Source organism: Scyliorhinus torazame, chromosome 3 (assembly GCF_047496885.1).
Source record: "Scyliorhinus torazame isolate Kashiwa2021f chromosome 3, sScyTor2.1, whole genome shotgun sequence".
Taxonomy (NCBI): domain Eukaryota; kingdom Metazoa; phylum Chordata; class Chondrichthyes; order Carcharhiniformes; family Scyliorhinidae; genus Scyliorhinus; species Scyliorhinus torazame.
The window spans coordinates 237,480,526-237,506,756 of record NC_092709.1 but is presented as its reverse complement, the minus strand read 5'-3'; the positions used below and the strand labels follow the sequence as shown (position 1 = coordinate 237,506,756).

The 26,231-nt window shown below is 44.1% G+C and overlaps 1 protein-coding gene across 2 annotated transcripts in view; it reads right to left on the bottom strand.

The window, feature by feature from the left end:
* The window catches only part of dhx29 (DEAH (Asp-Glu-Ala-His) box polypeptide 29), a 179,185-nt gene that overhangs the window by 98,484 nt on the left and 54,470 nt on the right, over positions 1-26,231 (bottom strand). For both annotated transcript variants that reach the window (XM_072497035.1, XM_072497036.1), the window contains exons 8-10: positions 20,462-20,623; positions 20,171-20,333; positions 641-764 (exon numbers count right to left, since the gene is read on the bottom strand). In XM_072497035.1, coding sequence (XP_072353136.1) covers positions 641-764; positions 20,171-20,333; positions 20,462-20,623 — 449 coding nt within the window. The remainder of the gene's footprint in view (positions 1-640; positions 765-20,170; positions 20,334-20,461; positions 20,624-26,231) is intronic.

Genomic DNA, 26,231 nt, shown 5'->3' with positions numbered 1-26,231 from the left:
TATAAAAAGACGTGCAAAGATGGAACACAGTCCCCCTCTCCCTCTCGGGGAGAGTCCAGACGATCAAAATGAACGTACTGCCCAGGTACCGCTTCCTACTTCGATCTATCCCGATCTACAGTCCCAATGCCTTTTTCAAAGCACTAGACAAACTAATCATGGTGTTCGTATTGGGGGGGGGGGGGGGCAAATGTAGATGCAAGGTGTTGAGCTTGCATGGAATCTTCTGTTAGAATTGTAGAACGTGCAGACTCCGCACAGACAGTGACCCAGCAGGGAATCGAACCTGGGACCCTGGCGCTGTGAAGCCACAGTGCTAATCACTTGTGCTACCATGCTGCTTGTAGGTGAGTCAAATTCTAACTTTGCTGAATATCCACACACAATGTATTCTAACTAGTCGATGTATCAGGAAGGGGGACCCTGACCCTGATTGTTTTTCTCCTGTTCCCTTGTCCAGAGGTGCTCAAGCTCTCAATGCTCCCCGTGGAAATCTCGCTAAGTTGGCACAAGTTGAAGTACTGAAGATGTGCAGCACTCATGGAACCTAAGACATTGCTTTAGGCATCGAAAAAACGATGCTTCTGAATGTGGTAACTAGCAAATGTATAATTAATAGGTGGTAAATGTTTCACCTTACCTGTCCTTGTACTAAATGCCACAAGGCCAATGTAGATGCAAGGTGTTGAGCTTGCATGGAATCTTCTGTTAGAATTGTGGGGCATACTTCCAATATTCCATCCTTCTGCCTGTTTATTCTTACACTGAATAAAATAAAGACAATTTTTAATGGTAGGTTTATGCCAATGCATAATGGGGGTGGGGAACACCTGCATTTTGGATTGGATTGGATTTATCGTCACGCGTACCAAGGTACAGTGAAAAGTATTTTTCTGCGAGCAGCTCAACAGATCATTAAGTACATGGTAAGAAAAGGGAATAAAAGAAAATACATAATAGGGCAACACAACATATACAATGTAACTACATAAGCACTGGCATCGGATGAAGCATACAGGGTGTAGTGTTAATGAAGTCAGTCCATAAGAGGGTCATTTAGAAGGAAGAAGCTGTTTTTGAGTCTGTTTGTGCGTGTTCTCAGGCCCGATGGAAAAAGTTGGAAGAGTGAGTAAGCCGGGTGGGAGGGATCTTTGATTATGCTGCCCGCTTTCCCCAGGCAGCGGGAGGTGTAGATGGAGTCAATGGATGGGAGGCAGGTTAGTGTGATGGACTGGGCGGTGTTCACGACTCTGAAGTTTCTTGCGGTCCTGGGCCGAGCAGTTGCCATGCCAAGCTGTGATGCAGCCCGATAGGATGCTTTCTGTGGTGCATCTGTAAAAGTTGGAACGGGTTAATGTGGACATGCCGAATTTCCTTCGTTTCCCGAGGAAGTATAGGCGCTGTTGTGCTTTCTTGGTGGTAGCGTCGACGTGGGTGGACCAGGACAGATTTTTGGAGATGTGCACCCCTAGGAATTTGAAACTGCTAACCATCTCCACCTCGGCCCCCTTAATGCTGACAGGGGTGTGTACAGTACTTTGCTTCCTGAAGTCAATGACCAGCTCTTTAGTTTTGCTGGCATTGAGGGAGAGATCGTTGTCACTACACCACTCCACTAGGTTCTCTATCTCCCACCTGTATTCGGACTCGTCGTTATTCGAGATCCGGCCCACTATGGTCGTATCGTCAGCAAACTTGTAGATGGAGTTGGAACCAAGTTTTACCACCCAGTCGTGTGTGTACAGGGCGTAGATTAGGGGGCTAAGTACGCAGTCTTGCGGGGCCCCGGTGTTGAGGACTATTGTGGAGGAGGTGTTGTTGTTCATTCTTACTGATTGTGGTCTGTTGGTCAGAAAATCGAGGATCCAGTTGCAGAATGGGGAGCCAAGTGAGCTTGGCTGGGATTATGGTGTTGAAGGTGGAGCTGTAGTCAATAAATAGTAGTCTGATGTACGAGTCCTTGTTTTCGAGATGCTCTAGGGGTGAGTGCAGGGCCAGGGAGACGGGGTCTGATGTGGACCGGTTGCAGCGGTATGCAAATTGCAGTGGATCAAGGCGTTCTGGGAGTATGGAGGTGATGCGCTTCATGATCAACCTCTCGAAGCACTTCATTACGACTGAAGTCAGGTTCATTACGACTGAAGTTCATTACGACTGAAGTTGACTATGAGCTTTGCACTTGCACCAATTCGAAAGTCTTTCCGTACACTATTTTTGGGAAATGGTGTCACATAAATTAGCTAACTGATTTAATCTTAATTACCCACTATAGCTCCCCATCTCAACATTATTAAATAAATAATGCTACGTCACCATATGTAAAGCCAAGGAAATTCTCTTAGGAAATATTGCAGCTTTCCCCATGACACAAACAGTGAGAAACAGTTAATTGCAATGATCAAAGCAATCAAATTAAAAAGCATAAAACATATCAACATCTGATGATAAAATACTCAATTATTTGGACGGTCATGCTGCCTTAGATACCATACTGAAGAAGGGAGGGGAGAAAAAGTGTGAAAGAGCCAAGAGTCAGGTAAAACAATTACACTCAGTCTGTATTATATACAAGGTGCACTGCTCAACTCACCAAGACCCTTTCCAAATCACAATCTCTGCCACCTTTAAGAAGGGCTACAGCACATTCCAATATCATTATGATGTCCACACCAAGTCATTCACCATCCTGAATTTGGATTGTATTACCACCGTTCCTTCACTGTCACAGATCCAAATTCCTGGAATACCCTACCAAACACCTCTGTGGATGTACCTACATCAGATTGACGTCTGCCGTTCAAGATGGCGGCTCACCATCACTTCAGTAGCGATTAGGAATGAGCCAAGCAATGTTAGCCTTGCCAGAGTTGTCTATACCCCATGAAGAGCAAATAAAAATATCGAGACAGGGGCAGCACAGTGGCACAGTGGTTAGCATTGCTGCCTCATGGCACTGAGGTCTCGGGTTCGATCCCGGTTCTGGGTCACTGTCCATGTGGAGTTTGCACATTCTCCCAGTGTTTGCGTGGGTTTCGCCCCACAAACCAAAAGGTGTGCAGGGTAAGTGGATTGGCCACGATAAATTGCCCCTCAATTGGAAAAAAATGAATTGGGTACTCTAAATTTATATTTTTTTAAAATATAGAGACAGGTAAAGGGGGTGGGAGGAAAGAAACCAGGAAGATCTGTTAAACGCAATGTTAAATGCTGTTGTTAAATGAAAGGATATCCCAAAACCCAGAAGGGTAATTGGAACACCGTTTCTTAGTGCTTTACATTTTCAATTTGGTGTACTATGAGAAAAGATTTGCAAACCAGGGAGGAATGGTCCAGTCATTTTGTGAAAAATTAACAATGAATATTTATTGACTTAAAAGTTAAACACATGACAAGAGGGACTATAATACACTACAACAATATACTGATGGCTATACACACACAATATTATAATAATCTTTATTAGTGTCGCAAGTAGGCTTACATTGACACTGCAATATTACATGAAGTTGCCTCTTTGTTCCAAACTTCCTATGCTTCCTGAACTCTGAGACGCCCCTTGTTCCCAAACATTCAATATTAGATGATATGCAAATAACTTGTGCGTGGTAATCATCTGAATATTGGCAAATATGACACATACTGTTTGCCAAATCCTTATCCTTAACCCTCAATTAAAATGGCCCATCACCTTCATGTCACTTCAGAAATTTATTAAAAGACAGAACTCGGGAAGTCAGAGTCTCAGAATAAGAACAGGCCATTTAAGACTGGGAAGGGATTTCGTCACGCAGAGGGTGATAAGTTATTGGAATTTTCTAGCCCTGACTGAAAATGGATAGATTTATACATATTAATAACATCAAGGGATACCAGGATAGTGCAGGAAAATGGTACAGGATCAGCCATGATCTCACTGAATGGCAGAATCAGCTCAAAGGGCTGCATGGTGTACTTCTGCTCCTATTTCTTATGTGCTTAGCATATGCTATTACCATCCCCTTTTTCATGGTATCATTTCCACTTTTGCCATTTAATCTCTCCTGCCTTTCATCCTCAGATACATTTCTTTGTGTTTTATCAATGGATGTGGGTGCTTTGCGGCATCACTTTCCTGATGATCCCAAGTAGATTGATGGAGTGGTAATTGGCCAGTTTGGATTTGTCCATCGGCAACATAGATGGGCAATCTTCCACACTATGGGTGGCATCGTGGTAGTGGTTAGCACTGCTGGCTCACAGCGCCAGGGACACGACTTCAATTCCTGCCTTGGGCTACTGTGTGATAATCTTCAGTGACTTACTGACGAGAACACCAAGGTCCCTTTGGAACTCTGTACTTTTTAATCTCTTACCATTTAAGGAATAGTACAACCCAAATGGATACGCTCACATTTTTCCACATTATATTCCATCGGCCAAGTTTTCCCCACTAACTCCAGAGCCCTTGATGTCATTGGTATCCAGAACTCAATCTATCAATGACTTCTTGAACGTGTTCAGTGATTGAGCTTCCACGGATCTTTACGATAGAGAATTCCAAACATTCACCACCCTCTGAATGAAAAGATTTCTCCTCCCTTGGTTCTAGACACGCCAGCCAGGAAAAATATTATTTCCACATCTATCCCGTTTCATAAGAATGTTGCAAGACCCAGATTCCTCAATTTCTTCTCAAACACAACTACACCATCTCCAGGATCAATATGGTGAATCACTGAACTCTCCCTCTATGACGAAGTGCATCTTTCCTTACAGGAGACAAAAACTGCACTTTATACTCAAGGTGCAGTCTCAAAAATACTCTTACACAATTGCAGCAAGATATCTTTACTCTTGTACTCAAATAGAATCAATGCACTTCAGAAGGGGGCCATTTGGCCCATCAAGTCTGCACTGACCCGTCAAAAGAGCACTCCACCCATGTCCACCGTATCCCTGCAACCTAACCCACACATCTCTCGACTCATCTTTGGACTGTGGGAGGAAACCGGAGGAAGCCCACACAGACATGGGGAGAAGGTATAAACTCCACACAGACAGTGACCCACGGCCGGAATTGAACCCGGGTCCCTTGTGCTATGAGGCAGCAGTGCTAACTGTGCCACCGTGCCACTCATAAGACATAGGAGCAGTAGGCCACTTGGCTCATCGAGTCTGCTCCGCCATTCAATCATGGTTGATATTTTTCTCATCCCCATTCTCCTGCCTTCTCCCCATAACCCCTGATCCCCTTATTAATCAAGAACCTAGCTATCTCGGCCTTAAAGATACTCAGTGAATTGGCCTCCACAGCCTTCTGCGGCAAAGAGTTCCACAGATTCACCAGCCTCTGGCTGAAAAAAAATCCTCATCTGTTTTAAAGGATCGTCCCTTTATTCTGAGATGGTGTCCCCTGGTTCTAGTTTTCCGTACAAGTGGAAACATCCTCTCCATGTCCACTCTATCCAGGCCTCACAGTATCTTGTAAGTTTCAATAAGATCCCCCCTCATCCTTCTAAACTCCAACGAGTACAGACCCAGAGTCCTCAACCGTTCCTCATACACCAATTTCTTCATTCCAGGGATCATTCTTGTGAACCTCCTCTGGACCCTTTCCAAGGCCAGCACACCCTTCCTTAGATATGAGGCCCAAAACTGCTCACAATACTCCAAATGGGGTCTGACCAGAGCCTTATACAGCCTCAGAAGTACATCCCTGGTCTTGTATTCTAGCCCTCTTGACATGTGCTAACATTGCATTTGCCTTCTTAACTGCCGACTGAACCTGCACATTAACCTTAAGAGAATCGTGAACAAGGACTCCCAAGTTCCTTTGTGCTTCTGCTTTCCGAAGCATTTCCCAATTTAGAAAATAGTCTATGCCTAGATTCCTCCTTCCAAAGTGCATAACCTCACACTTTTCCACATTGTATTTCATTTGCCACTTCATTGCCTACTCTCCTATCTTGTCCAAGTCCTTCTGCAGCCCCCTTGCTTCCTCAATACTACCTGTCCCTCTACAGATCTTTGTATCATCTGCAAACTTAGCAACAGTGCCTTCAATACCTTCTTCCAGATCATTAATGTATATTGTAAAAAGTTGTGGTCCCAGCACAGACCAGTTGTGGTCCCCTGAGGCACACCACTAGTCACCGGCTGCCATCCTGAAAAAGACCCCTTTATCCCCACTCTTTGCCTTCTGCCAGTCAGCCAATCCTCTATCCATGCCAGGATCTTACCCTTAACACCATGGGCTTTTAATTTATTTAACAGTCTTCTATGCGGCACCTTGTTAAAGGCCTTCTGGAAATCTAAATAAATCACGTCCACTGACTCTCCTTTGTCTAACTTGCTAGTTACCTCCTCAAAGAACTCTAATAACAGATTTGTCAGACACGACCTCCCTTTGACAAGCCGTGCTGACTCAGTCCTATTTTACCATGCACTTCCAAGTGCTTCGCGATCTCATCTTTAATAACGGACTCTAAAATCTCACCAATGACCGAAGTCAGGCTAACCGGCCTATAATTTCCCGTCTTCTGCCTCCTCTCTTCTTAAACAGTGGTGTTACATTAGCCACCTTCCAGTCCTCTGGGACCCTTCCTGCCTCCAGTGATTCCTGAAAGATCATCACTAATGACTCCACAATTTCCTCAGCAATCTCTTTTAGGACCCTGGGGTGAAGTCCATCTGGTCCAGGTGACTTATCCACCTTCAGACCTTTCAGTTTCCTCAGAACCTTCTCCTTAGTAATGGTCACTGCACTCACCTCTGCCCCCTGGTTCTCCTGGAGCTCTGGCATCCCACTGGTGTCTTCCACCGTGAAGACTGATGCAAAGTGACTATTCAGTTCATCTGCCATTTCTTGGTTTCCTATTATTACTTCTCCAATCACATTTTCCAGTGGTCCAATGTCTACTTTTGCCTCTCTCTTACCTTCTATGTATCGCAAAAAAGATCTTCCTATTTTCATTTATATTACTAGCTAGCTGGCACTCATACTTCATCTTCTCCCCCCTTATTACTTTTTTAGTTGTCCTTTGCTCGCTTTTAAAGGCTTTCCAATCCTCTGGCTTCCCACTAATCCTCGCCACTCTGTATGCTATTTCTTCAGCTTTTATGCTGTCCTTGACATCCCTCATCAGCCATGGATGCCTTGTCCTCCCCTTAGCATGTTTCCTCTTCCTTGGGATGAATTTCTGTTGTGCCTCCCTAATAACCCCCAAAAACTCCTGCCATTGCTATTCCACTATCTTCCCTGCTAGGGTCCTTCTCCAATCAACTCTGGCCAGCTCCTCCCTCATGTCTTTGTAGTACCCTTATTTAATTGTAATACTGTTACATCTGATTGCAGCTTCTCCCTCTCAAACTGCAGGGTAAATTCTATCATTGTGGTCAATACTCGATCTCCTTGTGATGAAGGCCAACATACCATTTGCCTTCCCAATTGCTTACTGCACCTAAATGCACGCTTTTACGGGCGGCACGATAGCACAATGGTTCGCACTGTTACTTCACAGTGCTAGGATCTTGGGTTCGATTTGCACTTGGGTCATTGTCGGCATGGAGTCTGCATGTTGTCCCAGTATCTGCGCGGATTTCCTCCAGGTGCTCCGGTTTCCTCCCACAAGTCCCAAAAGACGTGCTGTTCGGTGAATTGGACATTCTGAATTCCCCTCCGTGTACCCGAACAGGCGCTGGAGTGTGGCGACTAGGGGATTTTCACAGTAACTTCACTGCATTGGTTTTTTAATAAATCTAGAGTACCCAATTCATTTTTTCAATTAAAGGGCAATTTAGGGGCAGCACGGTAGCATTGTGGATAGCACAATTGCTTCACAGCTCCAGGGACCAGGTTCGATTCCGGCTTGGGTCACTGTCTGTGCGGAGTCTGCATGTCCTCCCCGTGTGTGCGTGGATTTCCTCCGGGTGCTCCGGTTTCCTCCCACAGTCCAAAGATGTGCAGGTTAGGTGGATTGGCCGTGATAAATTGCCCTTAGTGTCCAAAATTGCCCTTAGTGTTGGGTGGGGTTGCTGGGTTGTGGGGACAGGGTGGAGGTGTTGACCTTGGGTAGGGTGCTCCTTCCAGGAGCTGGTGCAGACTCGATGGGCTGGGTGGCCTCCTTCTGCACTGTAAATTCTATGATAATCCACCTATCCTGCACAACTTTGGGTTGTGGGGGGCGAAACCCACGCAAGCACGGGGAGAATGTGCAAACTCCACACGGACAGTGACCCAGAGCCAAGATCGAACCTGGGACCTCAGCGCTGTGAGGCAGCAGTGCTACCCACTGCGCCACCGTGCTGCCTACTTCATTGCAGTGTTAATGTAAGCCTACTTGTGACAATAATAAAGCGAGTGCAAACAAGTGTATCTTACTGACTCATGAACCTGGACACACAGGTCCCTTTGGACATCAACATCTCCCAACCCAACCTCTCATCATGAGAAATGTTTACTTTTTTTCTACCAGTGAAAGGCTTAGCACTTGTTCAGATTAGATTCCATCTGATATAAATCTTGCCCACTCACCTAGCCTTCCCAAATCCTCTTAAAGCCTCCTTCCATCCTCCTCACAACTTACATTCCCACCTAGTTTTGAGCAGATTTGGAAACATTACATTTGGCCCCCACATCCAAAATACTTATCCAGATTGTTAACAGCTGTGACCCAAACACTGATCCTTGTGCTCCCCTGCAAATTACAGCCCGCCATCCTGAGAATGACCCATTTATTTTCTGTCTATATAATAACCAATCCTCAATCCACGCCAGTACAGTACCCCTCTCCCACATGCTTCAGTTTTGCTCACCAACCTCCTGTAGGGGATATTATCAAAAGCCTTCTGAAAATCCAAGTACACCATGTCCACCAATGCCCCTTTATCAATTCTGTCCCTTACATCCTCAAAAGACATCAACAGGCTAATCAAACATAATTTTTTTTGGGTTCTAATGACATGACAAGAAGCCCAGGACTTTTGACTTCTGCCATGCAGGAGGGGCAATGACATAGTGGTATTGTCACTGGACTAGTAAACCGGAAACCCAGGGTAATGGTTTGGGGACCCGGGTTCGAATCCCACTACTGAAGATCGTGAGTAATAAAAATCTGGAGTTAAAAATCTAATGATGACCGTGAAACCATTGTCGATTGTTGTATAAACCCATCTGGTTCATTAACGTCCTTTAGGGAAGAATATCCGTCGGTCTGGCCTATATGTGACTCCAGACCCACAGCAATGTGGTTGACTCTTAACTGCCCCCTCAAGGGCAATTAGGGATGGGCAATAAATGCTGGCCAGCCAGCGACACCCACATCCCATGAACCAATAAAAAGCTCTGTGGAGAAGACTTTTTTTTCCCCTACTCGCCAACACCACCTCCTTTTCTTTCTTGCTTGTCCTTCCTGAATGTGAAATATCCTTAAACATTTAGTTCCCAGTCTTGGTCATCCTGCAGCCTTGCTTCTGTGATGGCAATTAGATCATACCCATTTATCTCCATTTGTGCCTTTTAATTATCCATCTTGTCGCAAATGCTGAATATATTCCAGTGGAGTGTCCTTAACTTTGACAAATTTTGACATTATTTCACATTCCAAATTTAGTTGATTATTGTCTCCACTTCACCGGTCTTCCAATTTCACATACCACTTTTCTACTTCCCATTCTCAGCTTCAGCTCCAATTTGAGCTACAGCTCAGGTTCTCATTCCGCTGACAAGCGAGTTCAATCCCTCCACAACAGCACCAGCAAATCTCCCTCCAAGAATATTAATCTTTTCCTGTTAAATTGTAACCTGCCCAGCTTGTAAAGATCCCACCCACCCCAGAGCCAGTGCCAATGCCTCATAAATCGGATGCCCTCCCTCCTAAACCAATTCTCTAGCCATATGTTCAATCAATTACTTCCCCTTGCACATGACACTTGGGAGTAATCCTGAGATTACTGCTCGAGGTCCTGCTTTTTAATTCATTCCAAACTCCCCGAAATCTGCATTCGGCACCTCATCCCTCGTTTTACCTTAGTCATTGATACCAATATGGACCACCCTCACCGAGAAGGATACTCTGCACCACTCCATTCTTGACCCTGGCCCAGGAGCACTATGCGACCCTGGAGTCAGGTTCAGTGCTGCAGAAAGGCCTATCCAATCCTCTGCCGACTGAATCCCATCACCATTGCTCTTCTACTCTTCTTCCTCCTGTCCTGAGGTACCATGGACTTGGTTCTAGCTGCACTCCCTGAGTAAACATTGCCCTCACCAGTATCCAAAATAGGAAACCTATTCGCAAGACAGACTCACGGCATTCTTGTACTACCTACCTGGTTTCCTTTGGCTGCCTGCCGATCACATATTCTGTCTCTGCCTACATGCTCCTAACCTTAGTGTTACCACTTCATGAAACATGCGATCCACTTGGTTCTCCACTTAATTTGTGGTATCAGCACCAACTGTCAAGCAAACTCTACAACTGGTCTTCAGTCAGCTGAACTCCAGCTCCTGTGTGAAATCATTCCTGATTGGACTCAAGATTCTGGAAATCATGTGAACGGATATCTGCTTCTGTGGTTCTAGTACTACTATCTGTAGTTCTAAAACTTATTTTTCCATACTCCTTTTTGCATGTGTGTGTAGTGGAGTGAAAGTTCCAAACATTCCTCCCTTGGGCTTTGAATGTGAAGTAAACTGACCTTCTAGTTAGCCATAATGCAATTTTGCTGCAGACTATTAGTAAATCGGATCACACAAACAAAGGATTTGGGAAAACATGCCACCACATGCTTTAAAACTAATTCAAAACACCTTTGACTTACAGACACTAAGTAATTTCTGTCTCTCTCCTATCGTAATACTTTCATAAATTCATGTTGACTCTGCCCATTCACAATTATTTAAGTGTTCACTTATCACATACTTTTCTTTTAGGTTCTATCAATTTACTGATCTCAAATTTAGGTTTTCGCCTCTTCATTTCTCCTCTTTCTGTACATTTCTCCATGAAGACAGGGATAAAGTAATTTAGTTTCTCTGCCTTTTCTCTATTCTCCATTACAAATTCTCCGGTCTCCGCCTTTACTAAGCCCACATTTGACTTAGCTAATTTTTGCCATTTCACATATCTAAAGAAATGTTTCATTCCACCTTAATATTACTCGTTAACTTGCATTCAGATTCTCTCTTCCCTTTCTTTTATCAGTTTCCTGGTCATCCTTTGCTGGATTCGAAATTGCTCCCAATCCTCGAGCTTACTATGTTTTTCTGGCAATCGCTTCCTTTGATCTAATGCAATCTTTAACTTCTTTGTTAGCAACGGTTGATTCACCTATCCGGTTTACTTTTTGTGTCGCGGGGAATGTACATTTGTTGTACATCATGTAATGCTAATTTAAAAACTAGCCATTGCAAGTCCACCATCAAATCTTTAAATGCAATTTTCCAATCCAGCAGTCAACTTGCCCCCCACTGGGCAGCACGGTAGCATTGTGGATAGCACAAATGCTTCACAGCTCCAGGGTCCCAGGTTCGATTCCGGCTTGGGTCACTGGCTGTGCGGAGTCTGCACATCCTCCCAGTGCGTGCGTGGGTTTCCTCCGGGTGCTCCCGTTTCCTCCCACAGTCCAAAGATGTGCGGGTTAGGTGGATTGGCCATGCTAAATTGCCCATAGTGTCCAAAATTGCCCGTAGTGTTGGGTGGGGTTACTGGGTTATTGGGATAGGGTGGAGGTGTGGACCTTGGGTAGGGTGCTCTTTCCAAGAGCCGGTGCAGACTCGATGGGCCAAATGGCCTCCTTCTGCACTGTAAATTCTATGATTCTATGATACCTTTATCAGTTCCTTAGTTCAGATTTAAAACGCAAATTTCAAAATTAATTGTATCACTTACAAACTGAATGAAAAACTCCATTATATCATGGTCACCATTTCCGAATGGCAACTTTACAGCAAAGTTACTAATTAGCCCTGTCTCTCTAGATAATATTAAATCTAAAATAGCCCAATTCCTGCTTGGTTCTTCAACATGTTGCTCCAGAAACCTGTTTCATACACAGCCTAGGAATTCATCCTCCAAAGCACGAGTGCCAATTAGGTTTATCCAGTCGATATGTAAATTGAAGTTTCCCATTATTACTGCATTACCCATGTTACATGCAGCGCTAATTTCCTGCTTTGTACCATGCCCACCCAACATTACCACTACTGTTTGGTGGCCTGTAAACAACTTCAACCAATGTATGCTCTGCCTAGCTGTTTCTGAGCTCCATCCAAACTGATTCTACATCTTGATTCTTTGATCCAAGATACCCTTTCACTAATGTACTGTGTCCCCGAGAAAGAGCGCCATCGCTCCTTTCCTTTTGGCCATTCTTCCTAAATGACAAATATTCTTGAATATTCAGTTCTATGTTTTGATCACACCTCCATAATGACAAATAAATTATATCTATTTACCTCCATTTGTGCCTTCAAATCATCTACCTTGTTGGAATCCGGTGTGTGCTCTCAACTTCTTTTTAAAAAAAAAAAACATTTTTCGGAATTCTCATTTTATTTGATCCTTGCCTTTGTTTTGTCTGGTTTCCAATTTCACTCATAACTTTTCTACTTCCTACTTGCAGCTTTGCTACCCTCCAATCAAAGCTCCCATTCCCTGCCAATCTAGACTAAACTCTCCCAACAGCTCAAACAAATCTCCCTGCAAGGATGTTAAGCCCAATCCTGCAAAGGTACAACCCAATCCTCCTGCAAGATTCCCCTGCCTTCGAACTGGTCCCAATGCTTCCAAAATGTTACCTCCTCCCTCTTGCATCAATTCTCCAGCCACATGTTCAATTGCTCAACCTTTCTTTCCTGAATTCACTAATACATGGTACTGGGAGTAATCCTGAAGGTACTGCTTTTGAGGCCCTGCTTTTTCATTTCTTGCCTACATTGCTTAAAATGTACTTTCAGGTCTCATCCCTCTTCCGACTCATGTTGTTCGTATCAATGTGGACCATGATCTCTGGATGTTCACCCTCTCCCAGAAGAATGTCCTGCAGCTGTTCTGTGGCACCACACCATCCTGAAGTCACATTTACAGCCACAGAAATGCCTAACTAACGAATCCCATCACTATTGCCTTTGCATACTTTTTTTTCCCCTCCTGTGCAGCTGAGTTACCCATGGTGACGTGGACTTGGCTTTTGCTGCACTCGTCTGAACAACCATCAACTCTCCAGTATCTAAAACGGAAAACTGGTTAGCAAGCGAGATCGACTCAAGCCTAATTCTTTATATCGCCTGTTGATCACCCATTCCTCCACTGCCTGAATACTCAACCTGTGATGTGACCATCTCCCTAAACATGCTATTCACATAGCTCTCTGCCTTGCTGATGCACCACACCAACTCTGGCCTCTGCTCATGGTCCAAAACCCAGAGTTCAAGCTCTTACAGCAAGTGGCACTTCTTGCAGAAGCTTGTCTCAGACACATGGTGCATCTATTACTTCCCTCATACCACAGGAGATATATTCCACTTGGCTGAACTGCCCTGACATTGCAGGCTACTTATTATACACAGAGTAATTTACCAGCTATTCTACCACCTTAATTTGTTGAACAAATGTAGGAACTGAATACTGGAGGTTGTGAAAGGAACAAAAAGAGTACACATCCCTTTCACCCTTAACCAAACTCTCAGCTTCACTCTTAATTCAACCAACACCGTTTCTCCTCTGCATTAAATACATTCCTCCACTAATCATGGCATTTGTATGAGGGGGGGGGTAAGAACCCAAGAATTCCCAAACCGACACTGCAAAGAAGGAAAATCAAAGGGGGCTTGGCTTCACCAAACCTACAATACTACCACTGGGCAGCAATGGCAGAAAGAGTGAGGGGATGGGTATAAGAATCCGGCACAGATTGGGTACAAATGGAGGAGGCATCCTGTAAAGGAACGACCCTCTGGGACCTGGCTACAGCAGCACTCCCATCCCCCTCAACAAGAAACACAACGAGCCTAGTGATAACGGCCACGCTGAGAATGTGGACCCAGCTAAGACTACACTTCGGGATAACTAAATTGTCCCCCATGGCCCTATCTGCGGAAATCACAGATTCCCCCCAGCCATGCAAGATACCACCTTCAAAGGATGGAGGTGGGACGGGGGCACACTGATGGTCGGGGACTTCTACGTAGGGCACAGACTGGCAACACTGCACAAACTGACAAGGAAGTGGAAACTAGCAAAAGGACAGGAAATGAGACCCTCCAAATAAAACACTTCCTCCGCAAAGAGACAGTAGGGTACCTCGAGGGCCCCGAAACCACACTACTAGAGGACCAGACAGGCACAAGCAGCGAGAAGGGGGGGCTATGTGGGAAACTATACGGACAGTTACTGGACAGAGCTCGAACACCACTGGACGAGACAAAAACGGGAGGACGAACTGGGGTCAGAGGTTCGGGTGGGGACTCTGGTGCAAAGCACTGAGCAGGGCTAACTCCACCTCCTCCTGCGGCAAGGCTAAGCCTAATGCAGCTCAAAGTGGTGCCCAAAGCGCATCTGACCAGAACCCGAATGAGCAGGTTCTTCCCGGAGGTGGAGGATAAATGTGAACGGTGCCAGAGGGGCCCGGCCAACCACAGCCACAAGTTCTGGGCTTGTCCCAAACTTGCTGGGTCCAGGACAGTCTTCTCCGAGGTAATGTCCAAGGTTGAGTGGGTGAGGGTGAAGCCATGGCCCAAGTGGCAATCTTTGGGGTATCGGAGCAACCAGGACTACACATGGGGAAGGGGCTAACGCCCTTGCTTTCGCTTCCCTAATCGCACACCGGAGAATCCTGCTCGGCTGGCGATCGGCAGCACCACCCACAGCTGCAGACTGGCTCGCTGACCTTTCGGAATTCCTCCACCTGGAGAAGATTAAGTATGTCATCCGAGGGTCGGAGGAAGGCTTCCTGGGTACTTGGGGGCAGCTTGTCAGCCTGTTCCAAAACCTGTTTGAGGCCAGCAACGAGGAGTATGTTAAGAACAAAAATCAAGATAGATGAGGAGCCAAAGGACTACGCAATCCAGGGGGACGGGGGACGGGGGGCACGGACGGAAGGGTGGGGAGAGCTTTCCCTGAAAATAAAAGCAAAACATAGCACGGGAGGGGGGAGGGACAATAGACCGATCCAGAGGGCGGCAAAATGTATACAAGGTCAATTAAATGAAAGACAAAATAAACCTTTCTGTATAATAAAGTAAATTAAAGCGGGTAAGAAAAATGTGATGTATATATACAATTGTTTATAAATATAAGAAATGGCAATAAAAAGATTTCCCCCAAAAAAAGTATATTCCTCCAACTTTGTGTCAATCGACAATGTTGAAATTATACATCTGATTTCAGAGTCCAAGTCATTTATGTACATTGTGAACAGTGGTCCCAGCATGGATCCTTGTTCAGCAGCATTTCTCACAATTTGCCAATATGACTAATTCCCATCAGTAGGAAAATTTCATTTTGATCATCATTTACAATTCATTTGTCGTTCAGTTATGGTACTGGTCAAATAATCGAAGCATGTCAACCCATTACGGCTTTATGCTGAATTCTCGAGCTCAACACATGACTTGGACTTAAGAATTACACAGGAGAAAAAACAAAATGCCCAAAAGCCAGTAGTGCAAGCCGTCAAGGTTGTACAATTACTGGTGTGGAACAATCAACCTCCTTTGTAATTAAAATTATCAACTCCTTTATCTAAATTCAAAGTCCTGTTGTGCAACGAAACACAGATATGAAAACATTACGCTTTGGGCACTGAATTAGTGCAGTTTAACATGTGATGTCTAAAATAAATCACTTTATTTCACAATATGTAGCCATCTTTGATTTTATAAGTTTAGAATTAAGTTCTGTAATTAGCTTTTGAAACCAATCACTTTCAAGCACTTATTTTATGTATATTTTATAACTATCGTGAAATTTCTGTAACTTTGTAAGTTTTTAAACAGACTACAGAGCTTCCCAGTAGAGCCGGCTTCCACATTGCTGAAGGAGGTGCTGACGACAGGGGGACTGGGGAAGGGGGTAGTATCGGCGGTTTACGGGGCTATTTTGGAGGAGAAGGTGCCGCCAGAAGGGATCAAGGCAAAGTGGGAGGAAGAGTCGGGAGAGGGTATGGAGGCGGAGTTCTGGGGTGAGGTGCTCCGGAGGGTGAACGCCTCCACCTCATGTGCGAGGTTGGGGCTGATACAGCTGAAGGTGGGGTACAGAGTGCACCTTACAAGGACGAGAATGAGCCGGTTCTTTGAAGGGGTAGAAGATGTGTGTGAACGTTGCAGGGGGAAGGGGGCACAAACCACGTTCATATGTTTTGGTCCTGTCCAAAGCTAGAAGGAGGTTTTTAGGGTAATCTCTAAAGTGGTGCATGTGGAACTGCACCCAGGCCATCAGGAGGCCATATTCGGGGTGTCGGATCAGCCAGGGTTGGAAATGGGCGTGGAGGCAGATGTTGTAGCCTTCGCCTCGTTGATCATCCGAAGGCGGATCCTGTTAGGGTGGAGTTCAACCTCTCCACCCTGTGCCCTGGCGTGGCAGGAGGACCTGCTTGAATTCTTGACGCTTGAATTCTTGACGCTTGACAAGGTCAAATTTGAACTGAGGGGAAGGATGGAGGGGTTCTACAATTCATGGGCGTTATTCATTATGCACTTTCGAGAATTGGATCACATCGAACATTTGGGGTGGGGGGGGGAGGACTCTTTGCATTAATGGGAATTATGGGTGATTCCTGATTCCTCTTTGTCATTTGTTTATGTCAACATGCGGGCTAATGTCTGGGGTTTGGTGGGGGGTGGGATCATTGTTATTGATATGGGGATTAACATTACATTCGTTACTGATTATTGTTTATTGTTGGGTGTAAATTTGGGAGACAATGTGAAAAAGGAGGGGAATAAAAAAAAAAAAATTTTTTTAATTTTTTAACAGACATATCAAGCGCTGTCAGATAAAACAAAAACACACTTTAGCAAAGCAGCTCCCTCAACCAAAATACATTGAAAAGCGCCTGCTTTAAGGAAGTTCTTCAGGACATACTGATCAATAGGTCAGTTAGACATCTGGACCGATTAATCCATGTTCCCAGATATTGCATGCTGTCTTATCACAAGAGATAAACAGATATCATAACCATTCTCACTTATATTCTATGTATAAACAAGTGTTGTTATTAGTTTTAAAGATTATAAGCAACTTTATGATGCTTTTCTTGGTTTTAAAAGTAAAGCAACTCATTCCTAGTAACCACAGGGAAAAGTAATATTAACCAGTACGAAACATAGTGTCACTTATAGGGGTCTGATTTAATACCAGTTAAATGAAGTTTGATATGGTGGGCTCAAGCCATGAACGAATGGGCAAGCAACATGTCATAAAACACAGCAAGAAGTCATAGAAGTAACAGAAGTAACAAAAACAAATCTTAACGAGAGGGATGGTTCCACAAATAACTGACACCTTAGAAGGCCAGTCAGGGTAAATGGGAAATAAAATCAATAGATGACTATCAGATTCGAGAAACTAATCAGAAACTGATCATGCACCACCTCGAACAATCATAGATTATCACACATCCCTTGAGCCAATGAAGAAATAGCCTCGCTTCATTTTGGTCAATCAGAATGCAATATCATTGATCACTTTGCGGGTTGTGGCTTGGAATGCCTTAATAAGTCAAAACGTTCGCCGAGCAGGTTGTGCAGCAAGTGCCTGCTGTCACAGGGAAGAAGTTATAAGGAGAGAACAGAGACCAAGTCTCAACCTGCGCCCAAGGCTGAATTGGAACCATAAAGCCATAGTATGCTGGTCAAGTCCCATCCAGTCTTTGATAAGTATTAATCTACAATTAATCAAGATTTCCTGAATTACTTCAACAAACCGTCTCCTGTTGCCGAGATGGTTAGTCTCAAATGAACACACTTCAGTTCAAATAATACGCAAAACTTAAAACTCTAAATTCTCTTTTTTATTTTGTTGCCAATTTACTATCCTTTCAGCTATCTTCCCTGACTCCACACATCATCATTTTGATCTGGAGTTCCTTATCAAAAGCTTTTTGAAAATCTGAATATATTATGCTTACCACATTACACTTATTTAACCTCTTAGTTCATTTTTAACAATCCTTTACAGTTTGTCAAACAGGGCTTTTTTTGAATCTGTGCTGACAGCCCTACAACAGAATGTAATCTTTCCAGTCCAGAAATCCAAAATCCAGTTGGCACAAACTTTTTTTCAGCTGAAGTCATAGGGATCAGCTTTTGGAGCTCATAAGCTTCCCCTCCTCCAAGACAGCAATGCTGGCTGTGGAGACTACCCAGTCCAAAGGCTCTCTGCCCTGGTCATGGTGGATCAATGCTGCCAAACAGCAAATGCAGACAGTGAGCCCAAAGTGCTCTTGAAACATTTGGATCAGTGAATGCCAAACGGGACGAGTACCCTGGTGCAGATTTGGTAGAGGCAAGTGATGGCATGTAATGTGGGAAAAAACAGGATATCATGCTACTAAACTGGGAAGGCAAGTGGCAGCTTCAAACATGGCTCTTTCTGCTCGTCTGCCTGCCATACAGGCTCCTTGCCCTGGGTTGACAACTCTGCTTTACAGGCACTGGAAACTGCAAGTGTCTTCAAATGTGTACCATGAATGCATTGGGATTCACAAGCCTTAAAAAAGGTTTATAAGAGGGTGTACTGTTCAACTGCAGACAGAATCATACAACTTTTACAGGGGAGGCCATCGAGTCTGCACGGCTTATCTATAAGAGCATTCCACCTACTCCCATTCCCCTGCTGTACCCATGTAGGAGATATTCAAAAGGTACGTTGCCAATTTTTTTAGTAAATATAGCCTGTCTCCTTCCCTTCCATCTCAATTGTAAATTCCTCGAGTGCATCTGTTACCTCCTCGACTTGGCCTGGGTAGCATCCTCTTCCTTGGTAAAGACAAATACAAAGTACTCATTTAATACCTCCATTATTTCTCCTGTCTCCACTTATAAGTCTCCTTTTTTCAAATCCTTAATCCCCGCCGTCTGTATTTTAGAACCCTTATAATTTACATGCTTATTGGAGACCCGAGAAATCCCTTTTATGTTAGCTCCCAGGTTTTTTTGCATGCTCCCTTCTTGCTTTTATGATTCGTGTTTTCACTCCCACTTTGATCCTTCTGTATTCAGCCTGATCCTCCATTTTATTTTCTACCTGACATTTGTTGTAGCTGTACTTCCTACTTTTCATCTTCACCTCAATCTCTCTCGTTATCCAAGACGCTCTGGATTCATTTGTCCTATCTTTTCTCTTCAAGGGAATATACCTTGACATTTCCTGCAATCCTCGCTCTTTGGAGGTAGCCCATTATTCACCCACCACCTTTTCCGGCAACATTTGAATCCAACTAACTGACTCAGATGCATTCTCATCCTGCCCACCGTCAACAAGGTATAAGTCAGGAGTGCAATGGGAAACTCTCCACTTGCCTGGATAAGTGCAGCTCCGACAACACTCAAGAAGTTTGACACCATCCAGAACAAAGGATTCCATTTGATTGGCACCCCTTCCATCTACACGGACAAGGGCCACAGACACATGGGAACACCACCACCTGGAATTTTCCCTCCAAGCCACTCACCATTTTAACTTGGGAATATATTGCCACTATCACTGGAACAAAATCCTGGAACCACACCACAGAGACTACAGCAGTTCAAAACTGTTCACCATCATCTTCTCCGGGGCATTTAGGAATTGGTATAAATGCTGGCCAGTCAGCGACGCCACATCTCGTAAATACATTTTTAAAATCCTTTTTTTCCCCCAACTAAATCCTTTACAAGAAGTCATTCCCATCTCCAAAATAGATACTTGGAAAAGGGAACACAATAAAGGGAAGTAAAACATCTTACCGTGAAGAAAAAAAGGTGAGCGGAGAAAAAAAGGAACAGATAATAAGAGTGGAATGACTGAAGGAAAACTATTCTTGATATTTGAACAGATTACTTTTTTCCCAACAAAATTCATGAACTGGAAACCAACAGAAGCTGCTTGGCTGCAAGTGACACAAGTTCCCTTAAATCTTCGTTATCCTAAATGTTAAAATTTCAACAAGTTTTTGAATTTTGGCAAAAGGTACAACAAAAGACACAAACCTACTCTTCCAGAATCTACCCACAGAGATTTTACGATAGTTTGGAGCTGGACTAGTGGGAAGGTTTTTCCGACACCAATCGATTAGAAACTGCTTCGGAGATTTCCCTGTCCAACTTCGTGCAGTGTAGTCAAAGTTCCGTACATCCTTTGGCTCATTTTTTGCTATAATGGTTAGGAGAGGAGAAAAGTTTTTTTTTTTTTAGTGGATAAAAAAAAGAACAGAACTGTGAGAAAAACAATGCCAAAAATCTATTATCCAATCATAGGTGTTATATTGTTGAGTTTCTTACTTTCCTCTTTTAATTTTTTTGCAGATTCTTCCAGCAAGGTTAAGTTAAGGGCACCTTCATGCTTATCATCAGGAGGTCTAGTGGTGCTTTTGTCATTCTTCTTCAGATCGACCATCTTTATTGAGGGATCAAAAGCAGGATGTTTCTCCAACTGTTTAATCTCTGCATCAAAAGTTGAAAATGTTAAATACAGACGATTTAATCCTTGAGGATGCATTCACAAACCAAAAGACTGATCCATTTTCATGCTAATTCAAGAGAAATAGAAAACTGCCAGCACAATAATTCCGAGAATTCAGCCTCATAAATACAACAGAATTCAGCAGGAACTCAAAAAACAAGTGCAACATGTTTTCACGTTATTGCATCACTTATTCACATCAAACTATGAAGTAAGAACAGAGGATACTGGAAAAACTCAGCAGGTCTGGCAGCATCTGAAAGTTGAGTCAGAACTAAAACTTTATCAGAACTAAAAGGAGGAAAGTATGTTAGATATTGAACTGTAGCTGTGAGAGATTGCAACAAAAAGTAGCAACTTTAAGAAAAAAAGACAGATGGCCTGATGTGGGAGGGGAAAATGGGAGAGGATGATCTTTGAATGCTGAGGCTAGTGGGGTGGAAAGTGAGGACAGGGAGACCATATCATGGTAAGCGCCATCATCTATCATTCTCCACCGTTTTGCCAACTCCAGCACGATGCCACCACAAAATACATCTTCCCCTCGCCCCGTCAGCATTCTGCAGGGGCCGCTTCTTCCAGTACTCCCTGACCCACCCCTCCATCATGCCCAACTTCCATTCCCTGCCCACAGCACCTTCCCTGTCAATCACAGAAGATGCAACAACTGCCCCTTTACCTTCTCCATCCTAACCTTTCACGGCTCCAAACTCTCCTTTCAGGTTAAAGTCTCGTTTCACTTGCAGATCCTTCAATTTGATCTATTGTATTCGCTGCTCCCACTGCAGTCTCCTCTACATTGGGAGACTAAACGCAGACTCGGTGACCACTTTCTGGAACACCGTCGCAGTCTGCAAGCATGACTCCAACCTTGCTGTTGCTCGTCATTTTAAATTAGCACCTTGCTCTCACACCTACATGTCCATCCTTGGCCTGCTGCAATGGTCCAGTGAAGCCTGGTGGAAGCTGGAGGGGCAGCTTTTCATCTTCCGGTTGGGAGCAGCTTTAGCTTGTGACCTTTCCCCTTCATCTGAAACCTAGTTATTAAAAATATCACATACATGTATTATCTCAATGCAAACCCTCTCCATCCCCACTTAAGAGGCCATCCGTCTTTTGTTCTTAAAGTTGTTACTTTTTGTTGCAATCTCTCACAGCTGCACTTCAATATTTATCCCTTCTTTCCGTTCTGACAAAGCCGAAAAGATTTGAAAGGTTAACTCTGCTTTCTCTCCTTACCGATAGTGCCAGCGCTGCTGATTTTTGCTGGCATCCTATATTCTAGCTTCAGATTCCAGCAACCACAGAATTTTGCTTATTTTTGAAATAATAACTCCCCTTCTGATTCAAATTTATTGTCTTAAGGAACTGCCTTAATCTAGACAATAAAAGGTTAAGATTTTGGAATCTTTCCTCATATCTTGGCCTTTTTACTTCTCAATTAAGTCTTGTTGCTCTTTTCTGTTACATGATCGTACATTATCCAAAAATTAAATTTGACATTCTAAAATATATAAATATATACACCCACACCATTTTAACTTCACAACATTTTTAATATCTCATCTCCTTTCACAGGTTGTCAAGACATCAAAAGCAAGATCACCAATTTCACCGAGGTTCTTTCCAAGCCTACAATGTATCATTAGACTGAAAGGGTATCTTCTGCCATGACCCATTCATTCTGATATTTTTCTGTAACCTTCAACTCAATTTCTTGCTGCAATTGAGCTAATAACATTGTGGCAAGGGCAACAAGTCATTTGGGAGATCAGTGAAAAGAAGGACCAACAGTGCATCATCTTCACAAAAGGTTAAAGATTGAGAAACAGGAACAATGGAGAAACAAAATGTGGAGTGGCTGAATTAGAAGTCAAATCAAATGCAAGAGTGTGGGGGGGGGGGGGGGGGGGGCGCTAGGAACAATTAGAATATAAACAAGATAAACAAAAAAGACACAAGAAAAATAAAGATCTCTTTAAAATCTTTTTCTCATATTTCTAACAGCATTTTACCACAAAGGAATGAGACTCCAGTTTATATTATTCAATGTCTATGCCAAAGAGGTCACTTGGCAATGTATTGACAATTATCATGTCAATAAAAAGGTGCTTATGCTTTTTTGTTTCCAATTCAGGGGCAATTTAGCTTTGCCAATCCACCTAACCCGCATATCTTTGGGTTGTGGGCGTGAAACCCCCGCAGACACTGGGAGAATGTGCAAACTCCACACAGACAGTGGCCCGGCGCCAGGATCAAACCTGGGTTCTCAGCGCTGTAGGTAAAGGTGCTTATGCTATTAATTATCAGACAATTTTTGGTGAAGATTTAGTGGACAAATAATACCTGTATGCCAGTCACAGGGTCTTAAAAATAGCTTATTGGGGGCCGGTTTAGCTCAGCTGCCTGGATAGCTGGTGCGTGATGCAGAGCGAGGCTATTAGCACAGGCTCAATTGCCAGACCGGCTGAAGTTACTCATGAGGCCCACCTTTTCAACCTTGATCCTCTCCTGAGGTGTGGTGATCCTCAGGCTAAATCACCAACAGTCAGCTCTCCCTCTCAAAGAGAAAAGCAGCCTATGGTCATCTGGGACTATGGCAACTTTACTTACTTGAAAAATAGCAGTGAGGCTAAGGACGAGATGCCATGGAATCCCTACAGTACAGGAGGCCATTCGGTCTATTGAGTCTGCACCGACCCTCCAAAAGAGCATCACATCCCAGCCCACTCCCCCACCCTATAGGCCGGAATTGAACCCAGGTCCCTGGTGCTGTGAGGCAGCAGCTCTCACCACTGTCCTCCCTTGATCAAAATCACAAGCATTGCTGAGTAAATCAGCAAGCAAATTCTTGAGATTGGGAACTTGCACCTTATTTCTTAATCTTAACAAAATTGCTGCTCAAGTGCGTTGATAACAATCCTTGTTAACGTGTTACATTTGTAGCAAGAACAAGTCCAGTAACTTTTGCTAGAGAAAACCATAAGAAATAAGAACAAGAGTAGGCCTTGCAGCCCTTCGAGCCTGCGCTGCCACTTAATGAGATCATGCCTGATCTAAGACTCACTGAATCCACTTTCCTGCCTACTTTCCATAACACTTAATTCCTCAACTGATTACAAACTTTATCGATCTCAGCCTTTAAAATGTTCATGGGCTCGGCCTCCACAGCGTCCAGGGACAAAGAATTCCAAGGATCCACCACTCTTGGATTTGAGGAAGAATCTCTTCTCTCAGTCTTCAACGAGCAACCCTTATTCTGCAACGACACCTTCTGGTCCTACACTCTCCCATCAGGGGAAACATCTCCCAACATTTATCCGGTCTAACCTCCTCAGAATCTTATATGTTTCAATCATGTCACCTCTCATTCTTCTGAACTCCTAGGAGTACAGACTCAACTTGTTTTATCTTTCCTAATATGACAGACCCTCCATACCCGGGATCATCCAAGTAAACCTCCTTTGTGCTGTCTCAAATGATAATATACCTTTCCTTATCCTCCAGCCCCCTTCAAATAAAAGCCAGCATTTCATTTGCCTTCTGCACCTGTACGCCAGCTTTCTGGGTCTCATGAACAAGAACCCACAAGTCCCTTTGTGCTACAGCTTTCTGCAGTCTCTCTCAATTTAAATACTCCACCTACTCATTCTGTCTTCCAAAATGAATAATCTCACATTTTCCCACATTTAATTCCATCTGCCAATTTTCTGCCCATTCAATTAACCTGTCAATATTTCTCTGTAAACAATGTATACCCTCTATGTCAACCTGCCTTCGCTCCCGCCATTCTATCACCTGCAAATTTGGCCACAGTACACTCTGTTTCTTCCTCCAAATCTTTATATATTGTGAAGAGCTGCAGTCCCAGGACTGACCCCTGTGGCACTCCACTGGTTACTGCCCTCCAACCTGTGAAGTTTGTCAGACAGGATTTGCCCTTCATGAAACCATGCTGACTCTGCTTGATCAGATTATGAAAGTTCATGTTATAAGTTATCCTATCGAGGACGGCATGGTGGGGCAGTGGTTAGCACTGCTGCCTCACGGCGCCAAGGACCCGGGTTCAATCCCGACCCCGGGTCACCGTCGGTGTGGAGTTTGTACATGCTCCGCTGTCTGCATGGGTCTCATCCCCACAACCCAAAGATGTACAGGGTAGGTGGATTGGCCATGCTAAATTGCCCCTTCATTGAAAAAAGGAAAAAAAAAGCTCTCCTATCAATTGTCAACATAGGCACTCAAGTACCGTATTCCAAGAAGTTTAGTCATGTCTGAAGTCCAATTGCAATCTCTAATGTTTGTAATATTGGCCGTTAGATTTGTTGTTGCTCATAACATACAGAACAAAATTCATAAATTACATTTCCCCTGTTGTTTGAAAAACACAACAAAATCTTTAGCATTCACTGAATCAGCAGACAAAGCCCTGCTTAAAAAAGACAAACATCTCTATTGTTGAATTGCATTTAGCTAAATTGCACTTTGGAGAAGGGATATTCACAAGTCTTCGAAGGAGTACATTCCTCCAGAACTTTGCATACCAGAACTATTTTGACCAGTTTGGTTTTGAATCTAATCTGTGACGAGATTATTTGTCAAAACATGTTTAGTAAATTCTTTATAACATTTCACGACTTTAAAATGTACTCCAGATTTTCACAACTTCAAACTGTCATTGTAAATAAATTCACATAATCGACTTCCGGTGGCAGCCATGGAGGAGTAGGTCGCACATTTGATAGCTACCTGCCTGAATCGGACTTTCGAACCTTTTTGCCCGGATTTTTGTGGGCTTTATGAAATAAATCAGTGGAGTTAGCATCAGTGAGGATTTCCCCCCTGGTGTATGGATAGCTGGACCAGAAGTGGCCGTATGAAACGAATTAGTCCCGATAGAGGGAAGCGAGGGGAGCTAGCAGAACAGCGAAGCATGGCAGACAGCAAGGACCAGGGTGCGGCGGCTCACTGGCCGAAGGAGCAACAGATGGAGTTTTTCAAGAGTTGCTTTGTCGAGCTAAAAAGGGATACGCTTGACCCGATGAAAGCATCGATCGACCAAATGGTCGCGACTCAGGCAGCCCAGGGGAAAGCGATCCAGGAGATCGAATTAAAACTCTCCAAGAGGTCGAGATAACTGTGCTGGAGCATAAGGTGGAGGTGCTGGAGGACCGTCACATGCAGATGCAGGAGAAGTTGGAGGAGCTGGAGAACAGAACCAGGAGGCAGAATTTAAGGATCATTGGCCTTCCTGAAGGTATCGAGGGATCAGTTGCGGGAGCATATGTGGCGAGTATGCAGGAGTCGTTGATGGGAGCGGGGGCTTTCCTTCGACCCCGGAGCTGGATGGAGCCAATAAAGCCCTTGCAAGGAAACCCAAGGCAAACGACCCGCCAAGGGCCATGGTGGTCCGTTTCCACCGATTTTCAGACAAGGAGTGTGTCCTGCGATGGGCCAAGAAGGAACGGAGCAGCAAGTGGGAGAATAATGGGGTGCGCATCTATCAGGACCTGGGTGCGGAGCTGGCCAAGAGACGTGCGGGGGTTCAACCGGGCAAAGGCGACCCTCTTCAAGAAGGGGATGAAGTTT